The sequence below is a fragment of the Asterias rubens genome, chromosome 18 (genome assembly GCF_902459465.1).
Source record: "Asterias rubens chromosome 18, eAstRub1.3, whole genome shotgun sequence".
Classification (NCBI taxonomy): domain Eukaryota; kingdom Metazoa; phylum Echinodermata; class Asteroidea; order Forcipulatida; family Asteriidae; genus Asterias; species Asterias rubens.
Window position 1 is genome coordinate 12,574,859 of NC_047079.1, and position 27,908 is coordinate 12,602,766.

General features: G+C 38.8%; 1 protein-coding gene across 2 annotated transcripts; it reads right to left on the bottom strand.

Moving 5' to 3' along the window:
- Nucleotides 1-635: 635 nt before the first annotated feature.
- On the bottom strand, nt 636-27,652 carry LOC117302390 (MORN repeat-containing protein 1-like). 2 transcript variants are annotated; one of them, XM_033786320.1, is made up of 14 exons: nt 27,589-27,652; nt 24,543-24,614; nt 23,956-24,162; nt 22,021-22,111; nt 19,944-20,031; nt 18,335-18,431; nt 17,289-17,517; nt 15,521-15,681; nt 13,005-13,145; nt 10,651-10,778; nt 7,249-7,402; nt 6,393-6,437; nt 2,987-3,085; nt 636-1,367 (listed from the first exon to the last, which is right to left on the bottom strand). In XM_033786320.1, exons 1-14 carry the CDS (start codon nt 27,650-27,652, stop codon nt 1,198-1,200), a joined length of 1,746 nt encoding a protein of 581 aa, XP_033642211.1. In that variant the 3' UTR covers nt 636-1,197. The 2 variants fall into 2 exon arrangements, with proteins under 2 accessions (XP_033642211.1, XP_033642213.1); XM_033786322.1 differs by lacking the exon at nt 6,393-6,437.
- Between the last annotated feature and the right edge of the window lie 256 nt (nt 27,653-27,908).

The window sequence follows — 27,908 nt, forward strand, 5'->3', positions numbered from 1 at the left end:
ACCAACCTGAGCTCAATTGGTCGTCGAATTGCGAGATAAAAATGGAAGAAAAAACACCCTTGTCACACAAAGTTGTTTGCTTTCAGATGCTTGATTTTGAGACCAAATCTTATTCTGAGGTCTCGAAATCAAATTCGTGGAAAATTAATTCTTTCTCAAAGGTGGTACCTTGTGACTTTCACATTGTACTCCTGAGATTAAGATTAGCGCTGAATGGATTTTGAGCTTTTCCTGATCTTGAATAATTTTTTCCTGACCACATACTTTTCTGAGCCGAGTGGTCTACTGCATTGACTCAAGTTCTGATGGCTGAATCATCGAGGTGTGGGTTCGTATCCCTGTCATGGCACTTACGGTAATTGTATCTCTTAACATCCGCAAGGATATAGTATTGTGATGGATTAACCCCTTTATTAGCACAAATTTAAGCAACTTGAGAATGTTATGCTCCCCATCCCACCAGGGCCCAATTTCATGGCTCTGCTTACCGTAAGCACAGAATGGAAGCAGGGAATTCTGTGCTTACGGCAAGCGTATTTCACCAGTTAGCGGCGAATTTTGGCTTCTGCGCGTCACACTCCGCGTTACTAGGCATTCTACGCTTACAAGGCTAGTGCAGAAATTCGGCTCTTGCACGTAAGCGGGGAATCGTGATCGTAAGCCCAGAATTCGGCGGTAAGCAGAGCCATTAAATTGGGCCCAGGTAGCTGAGGAAATTGGAGGTGAGTATGCCGAATGACCTTATAGATAAAAACGCTGTACGAGCCTTGCTCTAGCTTGGACATGTGCACTACAAGAGAACCGCGATTATCATTATTTCTATTCACAGAAGACATACATTGGCTTGCTGATTGAAGAATAACGCTCCGAAAGCTTTAGCTTCTCCGATTGGTTTTTGTTTGATTGAATGATCTTCCCATCAAGGGAACTCAGCAAACTCCCACAAAGGGATATAAAAACCAACCTGGCAACAGCCAATCTCTCTCATACAATCATAGATTTAACAGCTTTGGTTATGAATTACACAAATCAAGAAATTGTGATTCATTAACTAGACGACAATATTTATTCTTGTCATTGTGGAATCAGTGGTTAGCTGGGGGATACGAACACACGACCTTGTGATTGCAAGTTCTGCAGTCTAGCCACTTGAACACTAATCCATGTTTTCTTCCGATTGCTCTGATTGGATTCCGTTTAGTCATGTGATGAACCTCTGGAGCCAGGCTTGGACCCTTTGGTGGAGGGAGTCTTGGCTTTCTTGGACTTCTTTGGGTGCTGTATTCTCACCAGACTGTACGAGGTAGGTAGACGCTTATCCAGGAAGGGTGGATCTGTTACATCATTCACCATTATCACATATTCAGCTTCACAGGGAAACAAAAGAAACAGATATTAGAGATGATTAGAGACATTTGTTTTTTTTTTAACTTAAAGGCAGTGGACACTTTTGGTAATTACTCAAAATAATTATCAACATAAAACCTTTCTTGGTGACGAGTAATGGGGAGAGGTTGATGGTATAAAACATTGTGAGAAACGGCTCCCTCTGAAGTGACATAGTTTTGGAGAAAGAAGTAATTTTCCACGAACTTGATTTCGAGACCTCAGATTTAGAACTTGAGGTCTCGAAATCAACCATCTAAACACACACAAGTTCGTGTGACAAGGGTGTTTTTTTCTTTCATTATTATCTCGCAAGTTCGATGACCGATTGAGCTCAAATTTTCACAGGTTTTTTATTTTATGCATATGTTGAGATACACCAACTGTGAAGGCTAGTCTTTGACAATTACCAATAGTGTCAACTGCCTTTAAGAATTGATGCACACTTAACCCTGGTTCATATGTCCTGCGAATGCAAACTCTGTTTTCGCAGTGATATTTGCAAGGGAGTTAAGCACAACTCAACCCCTGCGAATTATTCGTTGCGATGTTGTGACGTCAACAATCGTATCGCATTCACATTCGCAGGAAAGATGAACTGGGCTTTATACATTGCTGGCAGATACTTAATCATTGCAAGTAGGAAATGAGATCTATTGGAATGGAAACAAATGTACGGGAATTTATCCGAATGGTGATGATATGGGGTTGGATTAAGTATAGCAAATGCCTAAGTGAAGGTGCGGTGCTGCTGCAGGGGGGGGGGGGATTTGTATATGTAGTGACGAGGTTGACAGACTCCGGCCTATACGAGTGGGTAAATACCTTATAAGCCACAAAATACACATTCAATTAGTGTGTACTTTGAGAGAACTTGCATGAACTATCTATACAATAGCCAACGAGGCTTGAATGGGACTTTTCACCACTATGAGAGCTTTAGGTCTGTAGCAATTATACTAGGGTTGAAGAGGATGGTGCAACATGAAAATTTATAAAGAAGAATGAAAAAAATAACAAGTTTAGGTTACAATTGTATGTTTTTGATATGTGGGTTTAAAGGCACTATACACATTACTCAAAATAATTATTAGCATAAAACCTTACTTGGTAACAAGTAATGGAGAGCTGTTGATTAGTATAAATAATTAAACACAGTGAGAAAAAAAGTTATTTCCCACAAATTTGATTTTGAGACCTCTGAATTGTGATTTTGAGGTCCCGAAATCAAGCATTTGAAAAAACACAACTTCATTTGACAAGGGTGTTTTTTCTTCCATTATCCTCTCCCAACTTCGATGACCAATTTTGTTATTTTGTGCATATGTTGAAATACACCAAGTGACGAAAAGACTGGTCTTTGACAATAGACCCTTCCCATGAAATATGTAAATTACACATAGCGCGTGCACACTGACGTTTTGGTTGGCAAAATGAGGGAACATCGCGCTGTTTTGTACACGGCTAATGGGTGCGTGACGCAGACGCGGTTGTGCGTCTGCTTAGTGCACAACTCTATGGCGTTTGCCAACCAACAGGGTCTGTACGCATGCGTGAATGGTCCATTACCAAAGGTGTCGACTGTGCCTTTAATTCTTACCAGGTCTTGCAAATCGTTCATCTCCATACATCTTTTCTCTCTTGATCTTATATGCCTTTGGGTCCCTCTTCTCTAACATGTTTGCATCTGGTAGATCATCTATTCATATGATTCAGGCAAAATACAGTTCAAGGATTAACATTTGCCCTCTAATGACATTACAATCAAACAATGCAACAAAACAGTGGTAATTTCCAGCATTGTTCTAGGAACAGCAACGCTTTTGTGTGTTCTTCAATTTTCAATGACACGGCAGAAAATGAAAAGATCGGGGCACAATTTCATAGAGCTGCTAAGCACAAAAATTAGCCTAGTATGAAACTTCTTCCTTGATAAAAAAAACACCATTACCAACGAAATTTCCATTTGTTGCATACTGCTTGTTACTTGTACTCAGCTGTTGTTTGCTTATTCTGAAAATCACGTGGAAATTTGGTTGGTAATCTTGTTTTTAACAAGGAAAAAATGTCATGCTAAGCAAAATGTTGTGCTTAGCAGCTCTATGAAATTGGGCCCAGATGATCAGCTGCAACAGTTGAATGGTTGTACAATTTAAAGTATGAAAAATACACTACATTACAACTAAGTTTGTTGGAGTCTAGTTATGTGAAAGGTCATTTAAAAGGCTATCCATTGCAGTTTAGTTTTGTTGGTTGGTTAGTTGCTAATGGTACATCTCTGAGAATAATTTGTATTTGCTGTTATAATTGTAGGAATAAACTAATTTTTAAAATAAGTGTTTAAGTTAGGAGGGATAACTTCCATGTGGGAAAAGTAAAATGAAGAAAATCATTGTGTTTTTACAAATAAATGAATGTGTGTTTATCAAGATTGTTTTGCTTTTCTTTTAAACAAAGTGATAATCATTCAATGCTTGAATTAAAGGAACGTTACAGAATTGGTAAAAAACAAAATCGTGAAGATCACAGATTTTTTTCAAACTTACATGGTGATAATGATGATGGTAGAAAACATCCCTTGAAATATTTATGACTGAAATGTCATATTTGGTGAGAAATTAATAATCTAGTTTCGCGTTTGGAGTTTTTCGCTCAGTCTGCGTTTTTTCATTTTTTCTTCCATCGATGTCATGCAAAATGTGCAATCTGTTTTTCACTATTCTCTCGCGACCCAGATGGCCGATCGATCTCAAACTTCTACAGGTTTGTCAGTTTATGTATATGGTGGATTACATAAAGTGCTTACACTGCCAGCAACTGTTTTGTTAGCAAAACCAACTCTGTAATGTTCCTGTAACTAAATTTGTTTTAACTAAAACTGTGCAGTGAATTTGGATGTGCTATCTGTAAATATAATCTAGAGTAATAACGATGAAAATGTAAACGTGTCAAATGCCAATGCTAATGAGGAAGTTGCGATGTCACAGCAAATGTCTTCATTTTTTTTTTTAAATGTAACAGATGTGTATACAAGTGAGTGGAATGCTGATATGTAAACTGTGCAAAGAATCAGTCAACCATAATTCTTACCAGCATCCATGATATAGACATAATTGAGGCATTAGGGTGAAGCATGCAAAATAAAACAAAATCATATCAAATAAAAAGCAAAATATATATTGTGTTACACTCAAGAGTGTATCAAACATGAATGAAAGTACCATAGAAACGTACATGGCAACCATGCATGATCACATGCAACTTGTAATGAACATTCAAGATCAGTCCAAAGTCTTCTACTTTATCAGAGCTTTCAGGCAGTCTACGAACTTCCCGAGAGTGGTTGGAAATTTGTCAGTTTTTATACTTTGGTAGGATTTGGGTACTTATTGTAGCACAAATTTAAACACAATGTCTACAGATCTACACACACAGTTTGAAGATTATGATGGTAGAAAGCTTCCCTTCAAATATTACTTTCTAAGGTGCTGTAGTTACTGAGAATTGAGTAAAGCAATTTCAAACTATTTTCGGGAAGCTTTCTACCAGCATTATCTTCAAACTGTGTGAGTTTAACGTAAATCTGTGGACATTGTGTTTTGTGCCCTACAAAAGGTACCCATCAGACCCTTTTATGTTGACCAAGCAATGTAAAATACACAAGGATAGTGAGTAAATTAATATTAATTTGAGTAGTAACTTACAAGGAGGAACAACTATGACAATAATAGATGTTAAATTTGCATCGGGGATAAAGAATATTAATTTTGGTTTTTACCCATACACCGATGTGTGTTAGCACTGTATACTCAGTACTTTCCCGAGTCCTGTGAAAAATATATCACAGGCATGTTACTCGGGTGGGATTCGAACCCACGACCCTTGCAATTCTAGAGCAGTGTCTTACCAACTAGACTACTGAGGTTGCCCGGCAGCTAGAGGCAGTTCGAATCCTATGTTTTGGCAGCGGGTACCGAGTAACATGCCTGTGATATATTTTTCACAGGACTCGGGAAAGTACTGAGTATACAGTGCTAACACACATCGGTGTATGGGTAAAAACCAAAATTAATATGACTATGACAATGTTGAAAACTAGAACTGACCCATGGTACAAGTTGTATACACACACACCAGCATACATGTAGCTTAGACACAATGTGATAGAACAAATCCTTATTTTATACAAATTAAAAGGCTGCACAAGAACAATATGCATCTCAGCGGGTGGAGGGGGGGTGGGTCCAAAGTGACTGCAAAGCTACTGCAGAAAATGATATTTCATCATTCAAAGTGCCTTGGATCGGTCGAGTTGGTCCATTAAAGCGTTTGAAGCCGTTTGTTTATCAAATCGATATGGTTAGAAAGGTACTGTTTTAAAAGTAGAGTATAACGATCCACAAAAAATGCCTTGAAATTGCGTTGTTTTCCTTTAAAAAAACTTCACTCTACAAAATGGCGTACCGTGTTTGTTCACGACGTACAAGGAAAACCTTGCAATTTCGAGGCATATTTGTGTGGATGTTATATTCTACAAACATCTATGTAACCATGCATTTTATTAACAAATGGTTTTAAGTGCTTTTCATAGACCAACTCGCCCAATCCAAGGCAACATGTCCCTTAAAAAAGCTCACATCACAAGGAACAAGCTGCTGTTTGTTTTGCATAAATAAACGCCTTTTAACTTTAATAAAATAATGGATGAGCAATGTGTGGTGCAAACAAAGTGATTTCAACCACCATAAACATAGTTGTATTGTCTTTGCAGTTAGGGTGGTGCATGCAATTGAAAAAGGTAAAAATGCAAACTTATTTTATGAAATGAGTATGACAGCTTAACAATGAAAGTTAGAAACTCAGGTTTTTATTTGTAAATGCCCCAAGCTTTGTCAACCCTTTACCGCACTGGTTTAAGCAAGGCATGCGATGATGCAGCATAATTTGTTTGTAATCTCAAGTCATTCCACTTAAAGTTTTTCATGCAAAACAATTGGAATTGATACCGGAATGTGACTGTTGAGTTGTTTGGGGCACAGGGCGTAGGCTCACTGTTTCCATTGAAAGCAATCAATTGAAAGTTAGCACAAGGTTTTATAACCAATAATAACAAAATATCAAGACATTTGTAATAGCTAATTGCTCAATGCTAATGGTGCACAAGTGATTTCAGTATTTCTCTTGCTCATTCAGTTTTGAGTTGGGTCACCTACAGGCACCGCCTCGCTCATTTTTGCCTATACATGTAATAATATTAAGTTTTAAGTTTTTATATTTTTCCCAATGTTTCCACCTGGCTCATTTTTGCCAACATTGCAACGTGGCAAATATTTTGCCAATATTGCCACCTCGCTGTGAAGATTTGCCATTAAGGAAATACTAATTAAACAACAATCTTGAGCTTGTTCCTTGACTTCTATGTATCAGAGTTTGAGGGATTGATAAATTTAGCTTCAATCATCAAGTTAAACCTCGCTCAGTTCAATAGCCAATGGGAAACGCTACTTGCTATCAAAGTTTGAAAATTACACGAGTGCTTTGTCATTATATATCCTGTGTTAAAAAATTTTTGCTGACCTACGGTCAGACGTTAGGCTTTTTTCAGACTATTTAATAATCTTATTGATTCTCTACAGAACTAGGGAAGAAATATTGGAAATCAGATTAAAGCAGGAAGAATATCATGCTTGGGAAAAAAGAAAGTTACTTATTCAGTGTCAGATACATAAAAGTAGCTTAGCAGGATCACTCAGGATAACAGATTTGAGGAGAGTTACTCACGTATACAAGGTGCAAACAATCAGGTCCAAGACAGAAGTATCATTGTGTATAAAATGAACAGTTGGAGGTGTTTTACTTTACCTACGTTCTTTCCAAGCTTAGCGCCAAGTCGTAATTGCTGAGCAAGCCCTGCTGTTTTAGAATTACGTGATTTGGTTCGGGCTTCTTCCTCCATCATAATATCAAGAACATTGAATGGACGATAGCCAAGGGGTGCTCCAGGCAGTACCAATCCCTATTAAGGGGTAGTAAGGAAGGGGTAGGGGGAAGATGGCAAAACATGGACTAGGGGTGAATTTAGGCAAAGTGGAGTGTAAGAAGCTTGTATATTATTTTGGCAGCTTGTTTATCAATGGGAGAGCTGTGATAAGTGACTGCATTGAAACTCAGAGCAAACTACTTGTCCTACACAGCTAGCATGAGTCCTTGTTTCCTGCCGGACAATAAGCCTTTTTGAGGTATGGCGGACACAATGCTACAACACTGTAAAGTTGTGGTAAATTTGTGCGTATTGACCATAGAAATAGATTGTATGTTATTCAGTGAAATGCGCATTTTAGGTTGACGCGGCGTTTACAGGTAAACCTAATGACCACCAACATGGTGAGTGGGCATCAGTCGCAGCGTGTGACGCGCGTGTATCATGTCCGCCATACCTCAAAAAGGCTTATTGTCCGGCAGGAAACTTATAGTTTATTGCTAGTGTCAAATACATATTTCTGCATAATTTGCGGAACAAACCTCTACGTAAGTATTAACAAACACGTCATTAGTATCCGACATTTCAGTTTGTGAATTTAAACAGAATTATACATGTAGATTAAAAACAAAATCAAAATGTCATAATGGATCTTCAAGTACATCCAACATGGTACACTAATGACAAGATACAACAGTTGCAACTGTTCAAAATTGAGGATGAATGACAGTAAATGCTCCCTCATCCGCTTGAAAACCATGTCAAGATAATGAAGTGGCAAAATAGAACGCTTGTGGGTGATTTATAGCAAAGTTGCGCAAGGTCTACGACCCTGAATATGTAACAAGATACCACTAAACCATTACAAGCAAATCTTGAATACAAACCTTCTATATGCACTTACAGTAAACAGCTAAAAAGAAGGGGTTTAGTAGCAGTATGAGAAAGCTATAGCAACAATGAGAAAGTTAGGCGCTGAAAGCTAGCACACAATGTTGGCAAATAGTGCGCAATAAAACAGCTTCAGTTAGCAGTCAGGAACCTGGGCTCTGCAGGTTGCAGCTTCAACAGTAAGCAGTCAGGAATCTGGGGTGCAATCTACTCGCTCAAACGTTGCCAATGTTTCCGCACGTTCGCCAACAATTTTGAGTGGAACGAGTTGTGCGCTGCCAGTGTTAGCGAACGTTGGCAACCTTAGGTGAACATACTTGTTGGTGGGTGGTTTTAAAATGGTGGACAACAATACGACAAGCAGGCGATATTTTGGTTTTCCATAAACTTAGATGAACTAGTATACAAAAAAATCCATGGTGGATTTTGAAAAAGGTTAAACCTTCTCCAGCTTTCATTTCTAAAAAAGAACATGAATTGCTGTAAACTTTGGTGTTTAAAGTGTCGCACTGGTTGTCATCAAATGACACAGTATGTAACTTTCCAGATGGTTGAATGAGAGAAAACGTGTGCAAACAAGTCATGATTGAAATTGATTCCAGGTTTGAACATGTTAGGGTCACTTGAACTCAAACAAACTAAAAAGGGATTAAATTGCTCTTTAACCTGGTTTAGCGTTGATCCAGGTTAAAATATAATGGTTCAAACCTTCGACTCGTTTATTTCCTTTGCCACTTGTTTTGGTTTTTTTAGTCGCAGTCCTTTGATCTGACAAACTTGGGTCAGAATCCTCCTTTATGACCGGTGATGCATTGTTGGGAATGTAAGATGGTGAGATACCAGGAAGGATCAGGTCCTACAGGTTTAAACAAGTTGTAGTTAGTCACATTAATGCTACATCTACAACTAAATACAACAAGTTAAAGCCATTGGACACTTTCGGTACTGAAAAAAAATTAAAAGTTCACAGATTTACAAATAACTTACAGGGTTTACAGAAGGTAATGGTGAAAGACTTCTTTTGAAATATTATTCCATGAAATGCTTTACTTTTTGAGAAAACATTAAAACAATATCAATTCGATATTGGAATTACAGATTTGTTTTAAACACATGTCATGACATGGCGAAGCGTGCGGAAACAAGGGTGGGTTTTCCCGTTATTTTCTCTCGACTCCGATGACCGATTGAGCCTAAATTTTCACAGGTTTGTTATTTGATATAGAAGTTGTGATACAAGAAGTGTGGGCCTTGGACAACACTGTTTACTGAAAGTGTCCAATGGCTTTAAAAAAAATGTATTCTTCTAAAATGAAGACTGTTAGAGACATACACCTGGAGAAGAAATACCTAGTTATAATCAAACCTAACCAAAATTATAGTTCTTATCAAGACTTAAAGTGATCATTAAAGGCACTGGACACTATTGGTAACTACTCAAAATAATCATTAGCAAAAAACTTACTTGGTAACAAGCTGTTGATAGTGTAAAACATTGTAAGAAACAGCTCCCTCTGAAGTCACATATTTTTCTCTAAAATATTTTAAGTGAAACTCAAGGCATCTGAAAGCACACAACGTGTGCGACGAGGGTGTTTTTTCTTCCATTATTCTCTTGCAACTTCAACGAGTAATTCAGTTCAAATTTTCACAGGTTTGTTATTTTATGCATTATGTTGAGATACATATATGCATGTTGGGAACACTGGTCTTTGACAATCAGCAAAGGTGTCCAGTGCCTTTAAGGATGAAGCAATCATGCTATCTTTGCTAGTGCAGTTTCCCTCACTGAAGAAACTAATTCAGAATTGATCAGAACTTAAGATATTTACACATAACAGCCTGACAAATATCATGTTTAAGAGAGAAAGGAAAGAGTAAAGAAAGAAAAATTTGAAGATAACTGTTTCTTTGAGGTTAGAAACAGTTTGTGTAAAGGCCGAGTTATCGTCGGTCGCGCGATGGCTGTGCGATTTTCGCGCGATGGAAATATTGACGTGCGATCATAAAAAAGCACAGTTAGCGATCACCATGAACTGTGTTTTTTAGGATCGCGCATTGAGATTTCCATCGCGCGACCGACTTTAAACCGGTCTTGAGTTTCCTAGAGTGAGGACTACTTGTAAATTATCAGAAATATAAGTTCTACTCTTTGTCGCCATTTTGATCTTTTGGAAGTCATACTCTTCTGATGAGTTAAGATAAGAGTAACAAGCATGTAACTATAACCTCACCAAAAAAAGAGGAAGCTACAAAATTGAAATGATTTTGTTTAGTATTTTTAAAGTGTGAATGGTAAAACTGAGACTTAAAAAAACGAGGAAATCAGCTGATCTGAGGAAAAGTTGCTACCTGAACGTAAGAGGTGTTAGCATTTTTGGTCGTTGTCTTACCTTGAATGAGGTACATCCATTCTCTGTCTTTTGATTATTTATAGCTGGAGGTACTGGTGTCTCATCTGTAAGCTCTGCCATGGCTGGAGGCTGCTGGTCAGCTGCTACAGAACCCTCACCTGCTGTTGCTATAAACAATCAACACAAAATCAATACCATGTTACCTTCAACATGTTCAAGCCATTATACACTTTCGTAACAGAAACAAAAATAAACTAGACACGATTGCATTTGTGCACAAATGCAGAGGCTGTTTCGTTAAGAAAATTTTAAATTTTGTTCCACTTAATTTGAAATTTATTCATTTTTTTTACAGCAGTTATGACTAATCCAGGCTATTTAAAAAAAATAATTTGAATTATACCATGTTCGGATAGCAATTTATGTTTTAAAGGTGCAAAAATAGAAAAAATCATAAAAAATCAGGTGATGACGTCATCATGACGTCATTTCACAATTCACGAAAGCTTGCCAATATCTAACGACTTACCAAGTTTCATTATGATCGCATAGTTACTTAGGGAATTATATTAGTTCAAAAAGTGCACCTTTAAGGCCGCGTCATGTGACCCCCGATGACGTCATTGATCTGAAACTTCACACATATGATCGCTGCCTGACAGTTAACGTGTGTGTAAAATTTGAAGTGATTACAAAAAACTTCACCACACACATCTTCAAAAAGTCCTTTTTGACGAGTTTTCAACCTGCCGCTAGAGGGCGCTGTTGCAATTTGTGACGTCATCAATAATTTTTTTGAACTGCCCACCCTTGCTAGACACTTACGTCCTTGGAAAGCAACTTCATAATTTTTACCACTTTTGAGTTACAGGGCACTTCCGTTTTTTGCCCGTTTCAACCGGAAGTAGAGGTCATATGAGGTCACGCACACGAAACAAAATGAAGACCTAATTTATCCCTACTACATCCCGCAAACAGAAACCTACGGTCTTGTTTGGCTGATTTGATATAGATTTTCAAACATTTAACATAAAACACCTTTAAGATGACGTCACGTGACCAGTGATGACGTCATCATGACATCCTTGCTTTAGGATCATTATTGCTCCATAATCTTCAATCCCTGAAAGTTTCATTGCAATTGCTCTTTGGGAACTATGCAAAAAATTGCGAGTACTGAATCAGACAAATAAAAAAAACAATAATAAAAAAAACTTTAACAAAAACAAGAGCTGTTTCGCTGCGCTTCGCTACGAAACAGCTAAAAATCACAGATTTACAAATAACTTACAGGGTTTACAGAAGGTAATGGTGATAGACTCCTCTTGAAATATTATTCCATGAAATGCTTTACTTTTTGAGAAAACATTAAAACAATTATCAATTCTCGTTAGCGAGAATTACGGATTCATAGTAAACACATGTCATGACACGGCAAAACGTGCGGAAACAAGAGTGGGTTTTCCCGTTATTTTCTCCCCACTCCGATGACCGATTGAGCCTAAATTTTCACAGGTTTGTTATTTTATATACAAGTTGTGATACACGAAGTGTGGGCCTTGGACAACACTGTTTACCGAAAGTGTCCACTGGCTTTAATAGTAATGACAGTTAGGGTTAGGGTTAGGGTCTCGTTCTCGACAGTCTCAAGAACTTATTTTGCTGTCGCAGTCTTGGTCTCGGAATGCAAAAAACTGGATCTCAAAAGACTCAGTCTCAGAAGGGCTTGGAATTTGGATAGTTAACTTGCGGGTACAACCATGTGTAAAACCTCTTTTGAGGGAGTGTTGGTCTCGACGTTTCAAACAGTACACTCTGCTCATCTTCTTTACTATTCCTATTTTATATTTATAGTTACTCTTATTCTCCACACCATGCAAAGCTGTAAACACCATATACAAGGGTAATTAGATAAGTTAATGAAGTGATGAATTCCGAGACCTGTTTATGTAGCACCTTATAAGGGTTTATTTAGTACAGCGCATTCAGCAGCCACAGCCAGGAACACCGTGGCGAACCCCCTTCTCTTTTCGATAGTATCACTGGATTCTTTTATGTGTGTTACACAACAGACGGGACCAATGGCTTAACGTCTCATCCGAAGGACGAAGCAATGATTAAGTGTCTGGGACTGGTGTTATGGGTTCGTTAGATTGAGACTCAAAGGAAAGAAGCAATGACTACTTGACTTGTTTAAGACGTATTTGGGTCATGTTTCGTCTTAGTAATGCTTTGTATACATGATGAGCTGTTTTATACACTGTCAATAGAGGGCACTGTATACACACTCGGCTAACCAGAAACACCAGAGTTTGAACCCGGTGCTCTTAATCGCTAGACCACCACACTTCCAAATGCTGCATCCTAGCAAATCTCTGTATTAAATGACATACCTGGAGCAGGTTCAGTAGGTTCATTCCCAGCCTGGGTTGCTGATTCTATGGTTTGAGGTTCTTCACTCGTACTCTCTTCTGCTGCTTTAACCTGATCCACTTTGCTGCTTTCCTCAGTCGGTTCACTTACTGGGTTAATTACTGTAGGATTTGATCATAGAGTTATATATAAGAACTAGAGGGCACACTGGTGATGCTGCTTGCACAAACGCGACGGGACCGCAATATGACAAGCGCGCCATTCTGTACGCGCGTTGAATACCAAAAACACGTTTGAGTTTTTTTTTTATTGAACGCTCACGCGATGCTGTCGTTTGTTCAACTTACAAAATGGCCGCACAAACACACGCTGTGAAATGGCCATTTTGTCAACTTAGAAAATGGCCGCCTGTACGCATGCCGGGGCACGTATATAGGCCAGTGGGCCCTCTAGTTCTTATATATAACTCTATGGATTTGATTGATAGGAGGGGTGTAGGGGAGATCAGAAATAGTATTTTTTTAAACCAAGAAATTGTATAAGGTAATTTTTATACACTTAATTTTATATTAAGTAAAATACACTGTATGTCTCTAAAGCTTCACATTTGTTTTATTGCTGCTGCTCCAAATGTATGGAACGACCATTACATATGCAACTAATGTACAACTGGAAAGCTCAAGAAACTACTTAGGCTCTTTTATACAGAAACACTTGACTGTTTTTTCAGGTGTTTTTTTTGTCACTTTACATTGGAACATCTTGAGTTTGAATTTGTTGTCGCATCTTCTGTAGGCGCTTTGCAACCAGGGCCTGATATAAATGCTGACATGTATGCATGTATTGCACGTGTGTCAATAAAACACCATTTCCTGTTTACAGGGATGTGATAGGCTTTTGAGAAAAAAAAAGTAAACTCTGAGCGCAAAGCGCGAAAGCTTTCATATTGGATAGTTCTATTGGATAGTTTTATACAAAATAGAATAGGAATAGCGATGATTCAAAACTGATACAAATGTGTGCCCAAACAGTTCAACTTTTAGAGCGGGTACAAATAACTTGTTCCAAAATTAATCCTAAAGGTCTCTGTAAAGTCATGCCCTTCAGTAATACTTTCCCATGTTGACAGTTGACACATCATTTCTACAATGTTCCAAGACAAAATCAACAGGATTTCAATATAAGTCTTTCAGATGTTTTAACTGAGAACAAAAAAAACTGTTTGACTATTCAGCAAAATTAAATGACTGTGTGTATAGAAGTTATGATACAAAAACACATGGTGATCTCAGATGGATTAAGGTAAAACAGAATAGCAGGCCGACACATGTATGTGGACATTTGAGATGTTACTTCTTTGGAATATACAAAGCATGATTTATAAAAATGAATAATGCCCAGAGGAAGACAGTTTTCTATTACACAATAAATAATAGTTACACAAATTACGTCTTCTATAGCACCGGTATCCACAAAAGTACTCATGGACGCTTGCTACAATAAAAAAAAGTTCCCTCTTGGTCGTCCCCCATCGGTGCAAAGAACAAGAAAAATGAAAAAATCCAATGTCTATGGAATAGACTCTTCGGACATGTCTTGAGGCTCCCGCCAGATGTACCCGCTCAACTACTCGTAGATGAGTACTTCCGATCAGAACCTGGTGTAAACGTCTGGCGAGCGGACCCCTCGTATCACTCTACCAGTGGTGCTCAACCGAGCCCTTAAGACAGTAGTCCACAGCACAGCTGGGTTGGACTACCCAAGACTTCTGTCCAAGGAGGAATCACTCTACCAGTGGTGCTCAACCGAGCCCTTAAGACAGTAGTCCACAGCACAGCTGGGTTGGACTACCTAAGACTTCTGTCCAAGGAGGAATCGCTCTACCAGTGGTGCTCAACCGAGCCCTTAAGACAGTAGTCCACAGCACAGCTGGGTTGGACTACCCAAGACTTCTGTCCAAGGAGGAATCACTCTACCAGTGGTGCTCAACCGAGCCCTTAAGACAGTAGTCCACAGCACAGATGGGTTGGACTACCCAAGACTTCTGTTTAAGGAGGAATGAACGGAGCTGACTGGAAAATAGTCGAAACGGCAGAAGCAGAACTGACAATGTCAGCTACGCAATAACTGCTACACACACACACAAGTGTGTAAACACCTGCAATCGGGGACCCTCCTTTGTTCAACTCTTCGTGATAGCAACCGGGGACCACAATGATTTTCTTTGTGATAGCAACCGTGGACCTTTTGCCCCTTTTTGTTATAGGTCCCTGGTTTGAATGTGGATACCTACCCACACACACACACAGGCATGTTTATGGTGTAGACCGAGGACTTCTCTTTGTTTTCCCATTGTTTGGACATAGTTTATTTTTCAGACGTCCCCATCGGTTTTGTAGAAAAAATCTACCGAGGACTGTCCCCGGTGTGACTTTTTCCCGGATCCCTTTTGTTAAAGACCTCGGTTATCAATAGTAGACAAACCCACACACTCATACTATGGAATGTTACTGAAATTAGCGCATTACTGAATTACCTTCAATCTGTGGTATATGCACTGGTTCTTCAGGGATGGAGACTTCAATGGTCGTGACTTCTGTTAGTGCTGTTGATGGTTTAGGGATGAATCCATCCAGGTTGTACTTCTCTTCAATGTAACTATATTCTGTCAATGGGTAAGCTACCACATCATAACCACTGCAGAAATGGACATGGAGAATATTGGAGTGACTAGAAACATTGACCATAGAGAAAGTGGTCCTTTCTGTATGTTTTGACATAGAACTGAAGTAAGAGAATAACAGAGTAGCAAAGAGGTCTTCTCCAGAAGACGATCAGAGCATACTGATCGAAACGTTGAGTTGAAACCAACGGTTCTTTTCAGAACCACTCCAACTCATTTAGAGAGATAGTCATTACATGGTGTTACCACAAACCTATCCATATTGAGGTCTATACTGTCGCTTCAAACCCGACCGGCAGGGTCACCACTGAGTCACATCTCTTTTATTCCCATTTCTAAGTACCTTTCCATTAAAAAACCTTTTTAAAAGTTCAGAACAAAATCTGACCGTTGGCCCTCACCTAACCTCAACCATGTCAACTCTGTGTTGAATGCTATGAAGCATGATCCCTGGAGCGTTCTATTTTCCCGAGGCGAAGCCGAGGGAAAATAGAACCCTCTGGGGATCACCTCAGGAGTCATAGTTTTAACCATAGCACTCGAAGCAGTCAATATTTGTATACTATGTGTAAGTCAAATTAAAAATGCCTTTTGGGGCCTTGAAATTTAAGAGCTCTGCGCAACAATCTGAAAGTGCCTTCTTTGACTCTATTTCGTCAGGTCATGTGTGACTGTGTGATTTTGTTTACATTAAACATTTAAACTTGGTCATGTGACCTTCTCTCGACCAATCAAAATGGATTAACTGTCCTGGGTACTTCTGAATGCTCTATAAAGATCAACACATTTGTAACCAAGTAAACAAACAAACACTTATTAGAAACAATCTGTTTTTCAATCATTTTGTTTGAAACCAAGTTGAGTTTAAGCCATGTAGACCTGTCTCTCGCATGACATTACTATGTCTTAGTGCTCATCGTGCTGAGCTACTTACCTCCATATGTCATTCACACATTTAAACAGAAATGAACGACTTTTGCAACGAAACACAATGCTGGATGACACTATGCGGTCATATCCTATGTGTCATAAATATATGACTTCAGTAAGAAATACCGTTTAGTTTTCATTCACTCTGTCACAGGTTTCGTTCAAACGATAAATTGTAGGTTCTGAGTAATGCACATGAAATATTCAAGACAATTTGTATAAGTTTGCAAACATTCATGTTGTTCGCCAAGGTAGAATGCAACAAGGATGACTACATGTATGTTAAAGGAACATTACAGAATTGGTTTTGCTAACAAAACAGTTGCTGGCAGTGTAAGCACTTTATGTAATCCACCATATATACATAAACTGACAAACCTGTAGAAGTTTGAGATCGTTTGGCCATCTGGGTCGCGAGAAAACAGTGAAAAAACGATAACCCATGTTGCATTGCATCAATGCCAAAACAAAAATAAATAAAAACGCTCACTGAGCGATAAACTCCAAACGCGAAATTGGATTATTTATTTCTTATCAAATATGACATTTCAGACAAAAATATTTCGAGGGATGTTTTCTACTATCATCATCATTGGGTAAGTTTTAATGTAAATCAGTGATCTTCATGATTTTTGTTTCTTACCAATTCTGTACCGTTCCTAAGTAGAATTACACAACCACTTATACTCACTATGGTGTTGGTAAAGGTCTCTCCTCCATGTCTTCAATTAGATCAAAGAGTGGCGATGTTTGGCTGGGTGTGTAGTGTCTAAAGCCAGCAGTGATCTGTAACACATGACCATTCTCTTGTCTGACAACTTGTCCTGTTTCTGATCGTATCTCAACATCTAGACTGAAGGACGTGCCTTGGTACATGTCTAACTCAACGTCACCTACAACCACAATCTGGGAAGCTTCCACTGTGAGAGAGAAAACATGATATAAATCAGACGGTGAGTGTTATCCCTGTAGCTTTCGAACTGCCCTTTATAACAGCACTGCATGTTACCGTACTCCTAAAACCGCCCACGACCGCACTGCCTGTCAAGCCCGGTTCATACTTCGTGCGAATGCAAGTGCGAAGCGAATTTGATGTGAATTTGACGTCACAACCCTCCTTTCGCAGCGATATGCGCAAGTGAGTTGAGCAGAATTGCTGCAAATTTTTCGCTGCGGAATTGTGACGTCAACATTCCTATTGCATTCACGTTCGCAGGAAGTATGAACCAGGCTTTACTCTTCGAATCACCCACGACCGCAATGCCTGTTTCTCTTCGAATCACCCACATCCACCCTGCCTGTTACTCCTCAAATCACTCACAACTGCACTGCCAGTTACTCCTAACAACAACTTGAAATTTTCATCTATATACATGTAGGGTAATTCCATGTCAAATTTACCACCCCCTCCCCCCCTTCCCCAAGGACACTGGACACCTCTTATTCTCATCAAATTGACAAGAGAATAATGAAAGAAAAAAACACCCTTGTTGCACTACTTTGTGTGCTTTCAGGTGCATACAAAAAAAACACCTCCGAAACGTAACCTCCAAGAACTTGATCTCTTCCGAACACTGCGAGCCATAACAATGGCTAAGGAAGCCCTGTGAGGGCGCTATTTTAATACTGTCAATTGCTACTACTTAAACCACCCACAACACGAAGGACATTCCATCTTTCAACTCATGAAAATATTTGCAACACATCACTTACAAACATAAATTATTTGTATAATACCTGCTGGTCTGCCATTAATCCACATCCCTTCGTATGTCACGCCTGAACAGTGGATCATAGTGCCTTCTCCATTGTACAGATCATTCCTCCATTGACCCTGCAAGATAAAATATTGGTATCATAAAATAATCAAGAACAAGATGCTCATAATTGAAGTAGCCCGCATTGTGACACTGTCTAGAAAATCCTGTTCTATCACCCCCATTCTGAAACAACTACACTGGCTCCCTATCTCTCAACGAATCATCTTCAAGCTCATTATCCACAAACCTCAAGGCTCCCCACTACATTTCTGAACTGCTTCAAGTTCACTCCATCAAGGAATCGTCGATCACGTTCCATGCTTCTCCTCATTGAACCCAAGTCTCGACACTCATGGGGTGACAGGTCTTTTTCTTCAGCTGCGCCACGCATCTGGAACTCTCTACCACTTAATCTAAGATCTTGTCTTTGTACCACAACATTCAAATCTCTTCTCAAAACTTATCTTATGTCCCAGGTTTTCAAGGACTAATTTCGTTGTGTCTGTTTTTCTTTGTCTTTGTTTATGTTTTTAGTTTTACTGCGCCTTGAACACCCAGCAGGGTGGATATGTGTGCGCATTACAAGTCTTATTATTATTATTTATTATTATTATAAGAATTCAAAGATCCATAATAATAAAGGCATGTTTTAGACTATTTTATTTGTTAGAGTTTGCTACTAGTGAGTCAGCGTCTGGGCAAATACATCTTCTTGGTTTACTGTTGTAACTTTATTTTAAAAGCTTTTAAATGCGAGACAGCAGGGAGGTTTAGCTGCATGTTACGCGAGCAAACATGTGCATGTGAACTCAGAAAATTGTGTTGTTTCTAGGTGACGTCACCACTTTGGGCTTAAGGCATGCTCACCTATGACGTCTGCACGTACGTACCCGACGTGAAAAATGGTAACTTCATGTATGCTAAGAACCTGAGATTTGAACAACACGATTTTCTGATGTTCGCGTTCTCGCATAACGTGCAGCTAAATCTCCTTATTGTCTACACACTAGTATACATTCAAAAAGCGTTCTGGTTAGCTCAGTGGTTTCAACTGTGTGACTCGTAATCAAATCCAAGACCGGAAGAGCCTTACATTCTGATTGGATTTTCAATCCCTGTCCAATTTGAGGTTCTCCTGCCCAACTAAAACCGACATTTCTTTATCCAACTCAATTATAAAGTTAGCGTAAAGCCACACTGCCAGTCCTGTTTGAGAGTTAGTTTTATTACCAGGAAACATCATGACTTTTGATTGTTAGAAACTTCGCTCCTCAAACAACCTGCTCCTGAACGTTCCATGTTGCCTGCACTTCTCGGGTGATCGCTGTTGTTCACATGCCGGGCCATCTCTTTGGAACAGCGTCCCACTTCAACTCAGAAAAGCAGATACTTGTTCCAAATTCAAAACTCGACTCAAAACATATCTATTTGGGAAACAGTAGCCTTCAAACTTTTGGTTGTCTTGTGTCATTGTGTATTGGCAGAGTTCTTGATTTTTGCACCACAAGTTCCATCATTGACAAACATGGCGCACTAGAAAGGTTCAACATTATTTATTATTATTATAAGACAGATTTCGTACTCACATCATAAATGGTAGATGTAGCACATCTGAGTTCACCACTTCCTTGCCTAGCTCCTTGGATCCAATCACCAATATACAAATCACCATTACTGTAAGAAAAGCCCCAAGCAAACGGTCTTATTAGATGCCATGCGTGTGTGTTTGTTAAAGGCAGTGGACACTATTGGTAATTACTCAAAATAATTATTAGCATGAAACCTTACTTGGTAACGAGTAATGGGGAGAGGTTGATAATATAAAACATTGTGAGAAACAACTCCCTCCGAAGTGATGTAGTTTTCAAGAAAGAAATAATTTTCAACAAATTTGATTTCAAGACCTCAGAATTAGATTTTGAGGTCTCGAAATCAAGCATCTGAAAGCACACAACTTCATGTGACAAAGGTGTTTTTTCTTTCATAGTTATCTCGCAACTTCGACGACCAATTGAGATAAAGTTTTTCACAGGTTTGTTAATTTTTTGCATCTGTTGAGATACACCAAGTGAGAAGACTGGTCTTTGACAATTACCAATCTTAACTTGTTCTTTTCTCAAAAAAAGAAAAATAAATAATTTGGGGTGTATGGGTAAAAACCAATTGATAAGACAGAGATTTGAACCAACCTCATCTGAATTTACATGCTCAAAACAAGTTGCAACATAGACTTTGTTTGGTTTTAGATATATAGATAGCAGCTTTAGTTGAGAAACATGTAAGTTTCAAACCTTTTTTAGATTGATTAGGAGCAGGTGAAATCATGCAGCCAATACGGCCAGTAATTGGTAATGCTCTGTGACCATATTAATTTTGGTTTTTACCCATACACCGATGTGTGTTAGCACTATATACTCAGTACTTCCCGAGTCCTGTGAAAAATTATCACAGGCATATTATTCGGGTGGGATTCGAACCCACGACCCTTGCAATTCTAGAGCAGTGTCTTACCAACTAGCCTACCGAGGTTGTAGCTACATGTAGAAGCAGTTTGAATCCTATGTTTTGGCAGCGGGTACCGCAACGATATAAGAGATGATAATTTGCATCGGGGATAAAGAATATTAATCTTGGTTTTTACCCATACACCGATGTGTGTTAGCACTTATATACTCAGTACTTCCCGAGTCTTGTGAGAAATTATCACAGGCATATTACTCGGGTGGGATTCGAATCTACGACCCTTGCAATCCCACCCGAGTAATATGCATGTGGAATTTATTTTTCACAGGACTCAGGAAAGTACTGAGTATACAGTGCTAACACACATCGGTGTCTGGGTAAAAACCAAGATTAATATTCTTTATCCCCGATGCAAATTTAACATCTATTAGCTCTGTCACCACTTTGGCATTTTGGTATGTACAGCCACATGTATGGGCCGCTTTGGATATTTTGGAACAACCTGCTTTTGTATGTAAAGGATTAAAAAAATCACCTAAGAATCAAGGGAGTACAGATATAATACCACAGGGATGGTTTAAAGGCACTGGGGTCGATTACACAAAGAGTTAGGACTAGTCCTAACTTAGGACTAGTCCTAAGAGATATACAAATTGCATGGGTAGTCCTAAGTTAGGACGAGTAACTGGTCCTAATTTGAGATAAGACTATAGTCCTAACTCTCTGTGAAATCCACCCCTGGACACTATTGGTAATTGTCAAAGACCATTCTTCTCACTTGGTGTATCTCAACATATGCATAAAATAACAAACCAGTGAAAATTTGAGCTCAATCGTTCGTCAAAGTAACGAGATAACAATGAAAGAAAAAAAACACACCTTGTCACACGAAGTTGTGTGCTTTCAGATGCTTAATTCCGAGAAGTCAATATCTAACTCTGAGGTCTCAAAATCAAATTTGTGGAAAGTTACTTCTTTCTCGAAAAACTAAGTTACTTCAGAGGGAGCCGTTTCTCACAACGTTTTTTACTATCAACCTCTCCCCACTCCTCATTACCAAGCAAGGTTTTATGCTAAAAATTATTTTGAGTAATTACCAATAGTGTACACTGCCTTTAAGAGAGCAATAAGAACAGAGCAAGCAACATCTGGAAAGAGCTGCTGAAAGATGACAGTGACTTGAATAGCAAATTGACTTACAGATACTTCTGGGAACCTTCACCATGTTTCTTGTCATTGTGGAATGAACCTTCATAAACTGCACCATCTGACTGTTTCAAAATACCATGACCTAGCAAAATGAAAGTGCACAAACAAAAATTATAATATAAGTATTGAAGTGTCGATTAATGAAATTTGACATCATCAGTCTTAAAACTCCAAGTGAAAGTTGTAGAAGAGACTGTCATAGCATAAGAGAGGTGTTCTAATGACCTATTCTTCTGGTTTTACTCCAAACCTATGGGGTGCAAGATGTCTCAGCTAGCAAATACATCGCGATATTTAATCGATATATCGCGATATATCGATATTTCGATTAAAACCAAATCCATCCGATATCGAAATCGTGTCCAAATTAATATCACGATATTCGATAATATCGTGATATCGCCCAAGCTTAGCCCTATATAAGACTATGATATTATTATTATTATAGTCTTATATAGCACACGTATCTACCAACAAGGTACTCAAGGCGCAGTGTGTATATAATCAAACTTTTAGAAAGATAGGTTGAAGAGATGAATTCTGAGACCCAATTATGCAGTCACCTTATAAGGGTTTGCATGGTGCTACGGCACATTGGATAGCCACATCCAGGAACACCAGGGTGAACCCCTTCTCTTTTCAATAAATGCACTGGGTTACACAACACATGGCACCAACAGCTTTACGTCCCATCCGAAGGACGAAGCAATGGTTAAGTGTCTCGCTTAAGGACACAAGTGGAAGTGTGGTGGCTGAGCGGTTAAGAGCACCAAATTCAAACTCTGGTGTTTCTGATCAGCAGAGTATGGGTTTGAATGCCCAGCCGTGACACTTGTTTCTTTAAGCAAGACACTTAACCATTGCTTCTTCCCTCCGATGGGACGTAAAGCCGTTGGTCCCATGTGTTGTGTAACGCATGTAAAAGAACCAAGTGCTCGACGATGACTAGAGTAAGCTAGTCGAAATATTGAGATCAATTTAAGAACTGACTCCGCGGTAGTACAGTTAATCACGATCCTTTAAGCTAAAGTAGTATTTTCTATAGTAGTATTGTCTAGTATATCCTATAAGCTAAAGCCTATTTTCTATACCATCCACCCAGGTAATAGTTAAAAAGCAGGACAGTTCTTTTCAGAACTGAGAAGTCTCCCGAACCTCCGATTATCTACTCCGCGGTAGTAGAATAAAGCAAGACAGTTCTCTAAGAACAATCTCTACCTGGCAAGTAGATACACACATGGTGTTACCACAAACCAAATACACAATAATTTAAAATAATTATTGAGACTGTGAATGTCCAAGTCCTAGACCAAGACCCAGACTTTGCGGTATGAAGGGAGGCAAACATGTAAAGGATAGTGACCTCCGAGGGGGAAGTAATGCTATTCTGATGGTTTACTAAAAATCAAGACCTCAGAATTTGATTTTGAGGTCTCGAAATCAAGCATCTGGAAGCACACAACTTCGTATGACTAAGGGTGCTTTTTCTTCCATTATAATCTCACCTCGACGACCAATTGAGATCAAACTTTCACAGGTCTGTTACTTTGTGCATATCTTGAGATACACCAAGTAACAAGACTGGTCTTTGGCAATTACCAACGGTGTCCAGTGTTTAAAAGCAAGACACTTAACCATAAAGCTTCGTCCTTCGTCCATGAAGCTGTTGATCGTGTGTGTTGTGTAGTGCTGTGCATATAAAGAACGCCGCACAGCACCTCGAAACAATTACATGGTGCTATAAACCACATACCACCACATACCTCACACGATTCCTGTATGTTACAGCGCCAGGAGCTTCACAGAGTGATGTGCTCTATATGTGCTCTATATAAGAAGCCACTATTATAGTGAGTAGGGTAGACGGCCTTAGCTTTCAATCCAAGCCGAAGCCACTATTATAAATACATTTAAGTCAAAGAGTACCTTCTCGTTTGTTGCTTAGAAACTCTCCTTCATACACGGTGCCATCAGAGTACGTCATGACTCCATGGCCATTCATCTCTCCATCTGAGAATTGGCCAGAGTAGGTGACCCCTGATGACCACTTCCTGTAACCATGACCTTCTATCTCTCCATGGATGAACTCTCCCTCGTAGTAACTCCCGTCTGCCATGACCAACTTGCCATGACCTGAAATAGACAACGGTGACTTATTATGGGGAGAGGTTGGTACCGGTAGTATCAAACATAATGAGAAACGGCTCCCTCTGAAGTTGAGTAGTTTTCGAGAAAGAAGTAATTTGCCACGAATTTGATTTCGAGACCTCAAATTTAGAATTTGAGGTCTCGAAATCAAGCATCTGAAAGTATACAACTTCATGAGACAAGGGTGTTTCTTCTTTCATTATTATCTCGCAACTCCGACGACCGATCGAGCTCAAATTTTCACAGGTTTGTTATTTTATGCACATGTTGAGATACACCAAGAGAGAAGAATAGTCTTTGACAATTACCAATAGTATCTACTGCCTTTAATGTGAACTAGGATGTCAGGTTATTTATGTACCTACCATGCTTCTTTCCTTCCTTCCAATCTCCTTCATAGCGAAAGAATCGATTGGGATATTTATAGATTCCATATCCTGCAAAGGTGGAGACAGAATCAATTAGTCAAGTGCTGATTTTGTATTTTTGTCGAGATGAGTTCCCCGTCAAGGGTTCTTGGCAAACTCCAACAGGGGGGTATCAACGCCATGCTGGCAAAAGCCAATCTCTCTCATACAAACATCGGTTTAACATCTATGATTATGAATTGCACAATAATCAACAAATTGTGGTTCAGTAACGAGACGTAGTTCTAGTCATTGTAAAATCAGCAGTTAGTCTAGGGGATTCGAACCCACAACCTTGTAAATGCAAGTGCAAGTCCTGCAGTTTAACCATTGGATTGAGAACAGTGATCAAACGGAAACTACTTTGACAGTTTTATTTAGACAATTGCAACTTTTTAAATTTACACTACGGCCCTAGTGATGATGATCATAATCCTCCATCCTCCGGATGGTCGCAGAGGATGGAGTGTTACGATCATCGCAACTAAAGTTACTCCAAAGACCAAATAAATGACTGTATCTTACTTATATTTAAACTTGATTGAACATTGAAGGCAACTTCTGACCTCCATGTTCTCACTGGATATGAATATGTTTTGTGGTCACCGTGGTCAAGTGGTTAGACTGCAGGACTTACAATCACAAGGTTGTGGGTTCGAATCCCCCAGATTTATTTATACAGTCGTTGTGAAAGCAGTAGTTAGCTTGAGCCCAGCTAACTACTGATTTCACAACGACTGTGGCCCAGCTAACCACTGATTTCACAACGACTGTATAAATAAATATTGTTGTCTAGTTACAGTTGCGATAAACGTTATCGCAAGTAGTCTAGTTACTGAATCACAATTTCTTGATTTGTGTAATTCATAATCATATTCAATCATTCATAGACGTTAAATGTTTTAAAACCACTGTTTTGTATGAGCAGCTAGAACTAGATGAGGAAATTGGCTGTTGCCAGCTTGATTGATGTTTATATCCCTTTGTGGGAGTTTGCCGAGGTTAATTGTGGAAATTGGTTGGAAGATTATTCAAACAAACAAACAAACAAACAAATACTAAATAGGCTACACTACATCAGGCGCTTATGAGTCAACTCGGTCCCGAGTCAACTCGGTCCCAGTCAACTCGGTCCCAAGTCAACTCGGTCCCAGTCAACTCGGTCCCAAGTCAACTCGGTCCCAGTCAACTCGGTCCCAAGTCAACTCGCTCTCAAGTCAACTCGATCCCAAGTCAACTCAGTCCCAAGTCAACTCGGTCCGTATGGATGGTTGACGGGAAGTCCTAATTGTTGGTCGAATAAATTTCAACTCAAAAACAATGAGTTCAAATGTTTCTTTGCTTTCAACCAGAGTATTGTTTGTTGTATGGCTCTCAACAATTAACATTAATTGACAAACAGTAACAATTTAATCCTCTTTGTTCGTGTGTTCGGGAGACTTCTCAATTCTGAAAAAGAACTGTCCTGCTTTTTTTAAGGGCATGCTTAACATAATAAATATTATTATTAACTTACACACATGAAATAGCACCAATAATAATTCAAAAAAGTTAAATTTGGTTGAAGGACCGAGTTGACTCAAAATTAACCCAAGTTAGTTGAACAATAATATATTTTGTGATTTATTTTCGATCAACTATTAATTTTCTAATAGTTGTTTAATTGTATCTTGTAAAATGCGCTTTACAAGTCTTGTTTATTATTATTATTATTAATTAGTAGATTTTTGATATTTATTGTTCTTAAGTTAACTTGGTGATCCGTTAACTTGAAATTTTTTATAGAACTGTTTTTATATTATTCAATTTTAAATGCAAGTTACTTGAAAAGAAATCAAAGAGGATTCAATTATTAATGTTTGTCAGTTAATGAATTGTTGAGAGCCACACAAAAAACAATACTCTGGTTTAAAGCAAAGCCAAAGAGACATTGGAAGACATTTTTTTTGGGCCAACACAATCGGTAATTTTCAAAATGTTGAATATAGAAACAAATGGGTCGCTATTGGAGGCATCAAATATTGTACCCCGACATGTGCACACTTATCCCGTTTCATGTACAAAGTCAAAAAACATTAGTTGTTTTTTTCCAATTCAAAGAAAACATACTTCCCGTCAACCATAGGGACCGAGTTGACTTGGGACCGAGTTGACTTGGGACCGAGTTGACTGGGACCGAGTTGACTTGGGACCGAGTTGACTCATAAGCCATTGAGGGTTGAGTTGACAGGAGGTAGCCTACTTTTTACTTTAGTTAAGCTATAATTTTATAACCTCGCTATTTTTATTCAATCAATTATCATGTTTATGTCTATTGTTATTTACAAAGTAATAATACTAGTAATAGTATTCAAAATCAAAGCTAGCCTGGCTCAACTAAACATCAAGGACATCCAAACCCATGCCCACCCATTCACAACACAAACTGCGTGACTATTTATTAACACGGGATAAATCATCATCGATCGAACATCAGAATCGAATCAGATGGGAAAAAGTGGTGGCTGGCAGGATACTAGCCCATTGTTGAGCTTTTAACATCGGTCTCATCACTGTCAGTGAACGGAATTTCAGCTTCTCAAATCAGGTAAAATATAAAGAAAATTGTAGTCAAACTTGTGTTCGCATTGTAAAGAACCTTTATATCCAGAACGTCAGTAAGTGCAGTGGCACTGACTGACCATGTCCATGCTGACTCAGACTGACGTCCAGGGCTAGTGGGATAGCAGGATAAGGGACATATTTCTCTTTTTAACAACACCATACATCAACGTATCATCATGGTTCATAAAATACGGCCAAAGATACTGTAAAAGCCTCGGAAAAGTTTCCGTATGGCGCCACCACTTTTTCATTCGAAATAAAATAATATAGTATCTAATTTACCTGATTGATATATCCCTTTTTGTAAAAATGAGTGAAAAAGTGGTGGCGCCATACGGAAAGTTATCCAAAGCCTCTTCAAATATCATTAATACGGCATAATTACAACAATTATACAAACCATCTCTGAGTTGATTTTTAGTTTCGCCGATGTACCGCTGTCCCTTCGACACTTTCGACGCCATTTTATAACACAGACAGCTCCAACGTCTCCCACAACGTCAAAAGTGATTGGTCGATAATGGACAAGACGTCCAATCAGAGGGTAGTATACATAGTGTTCGGAAAGAGTGATCCTTGACAACCAGAGGGGCGGGGTGGGGGGGGGGGGCAATTTCATTAATTTTTTAAAAAACAAGAGCTGGCAAAGTATTAATTTTAAAACCGTTTGTTGCTTTAATCCTTGATGTCAATGTATACATTGAATAAAACTAACATATG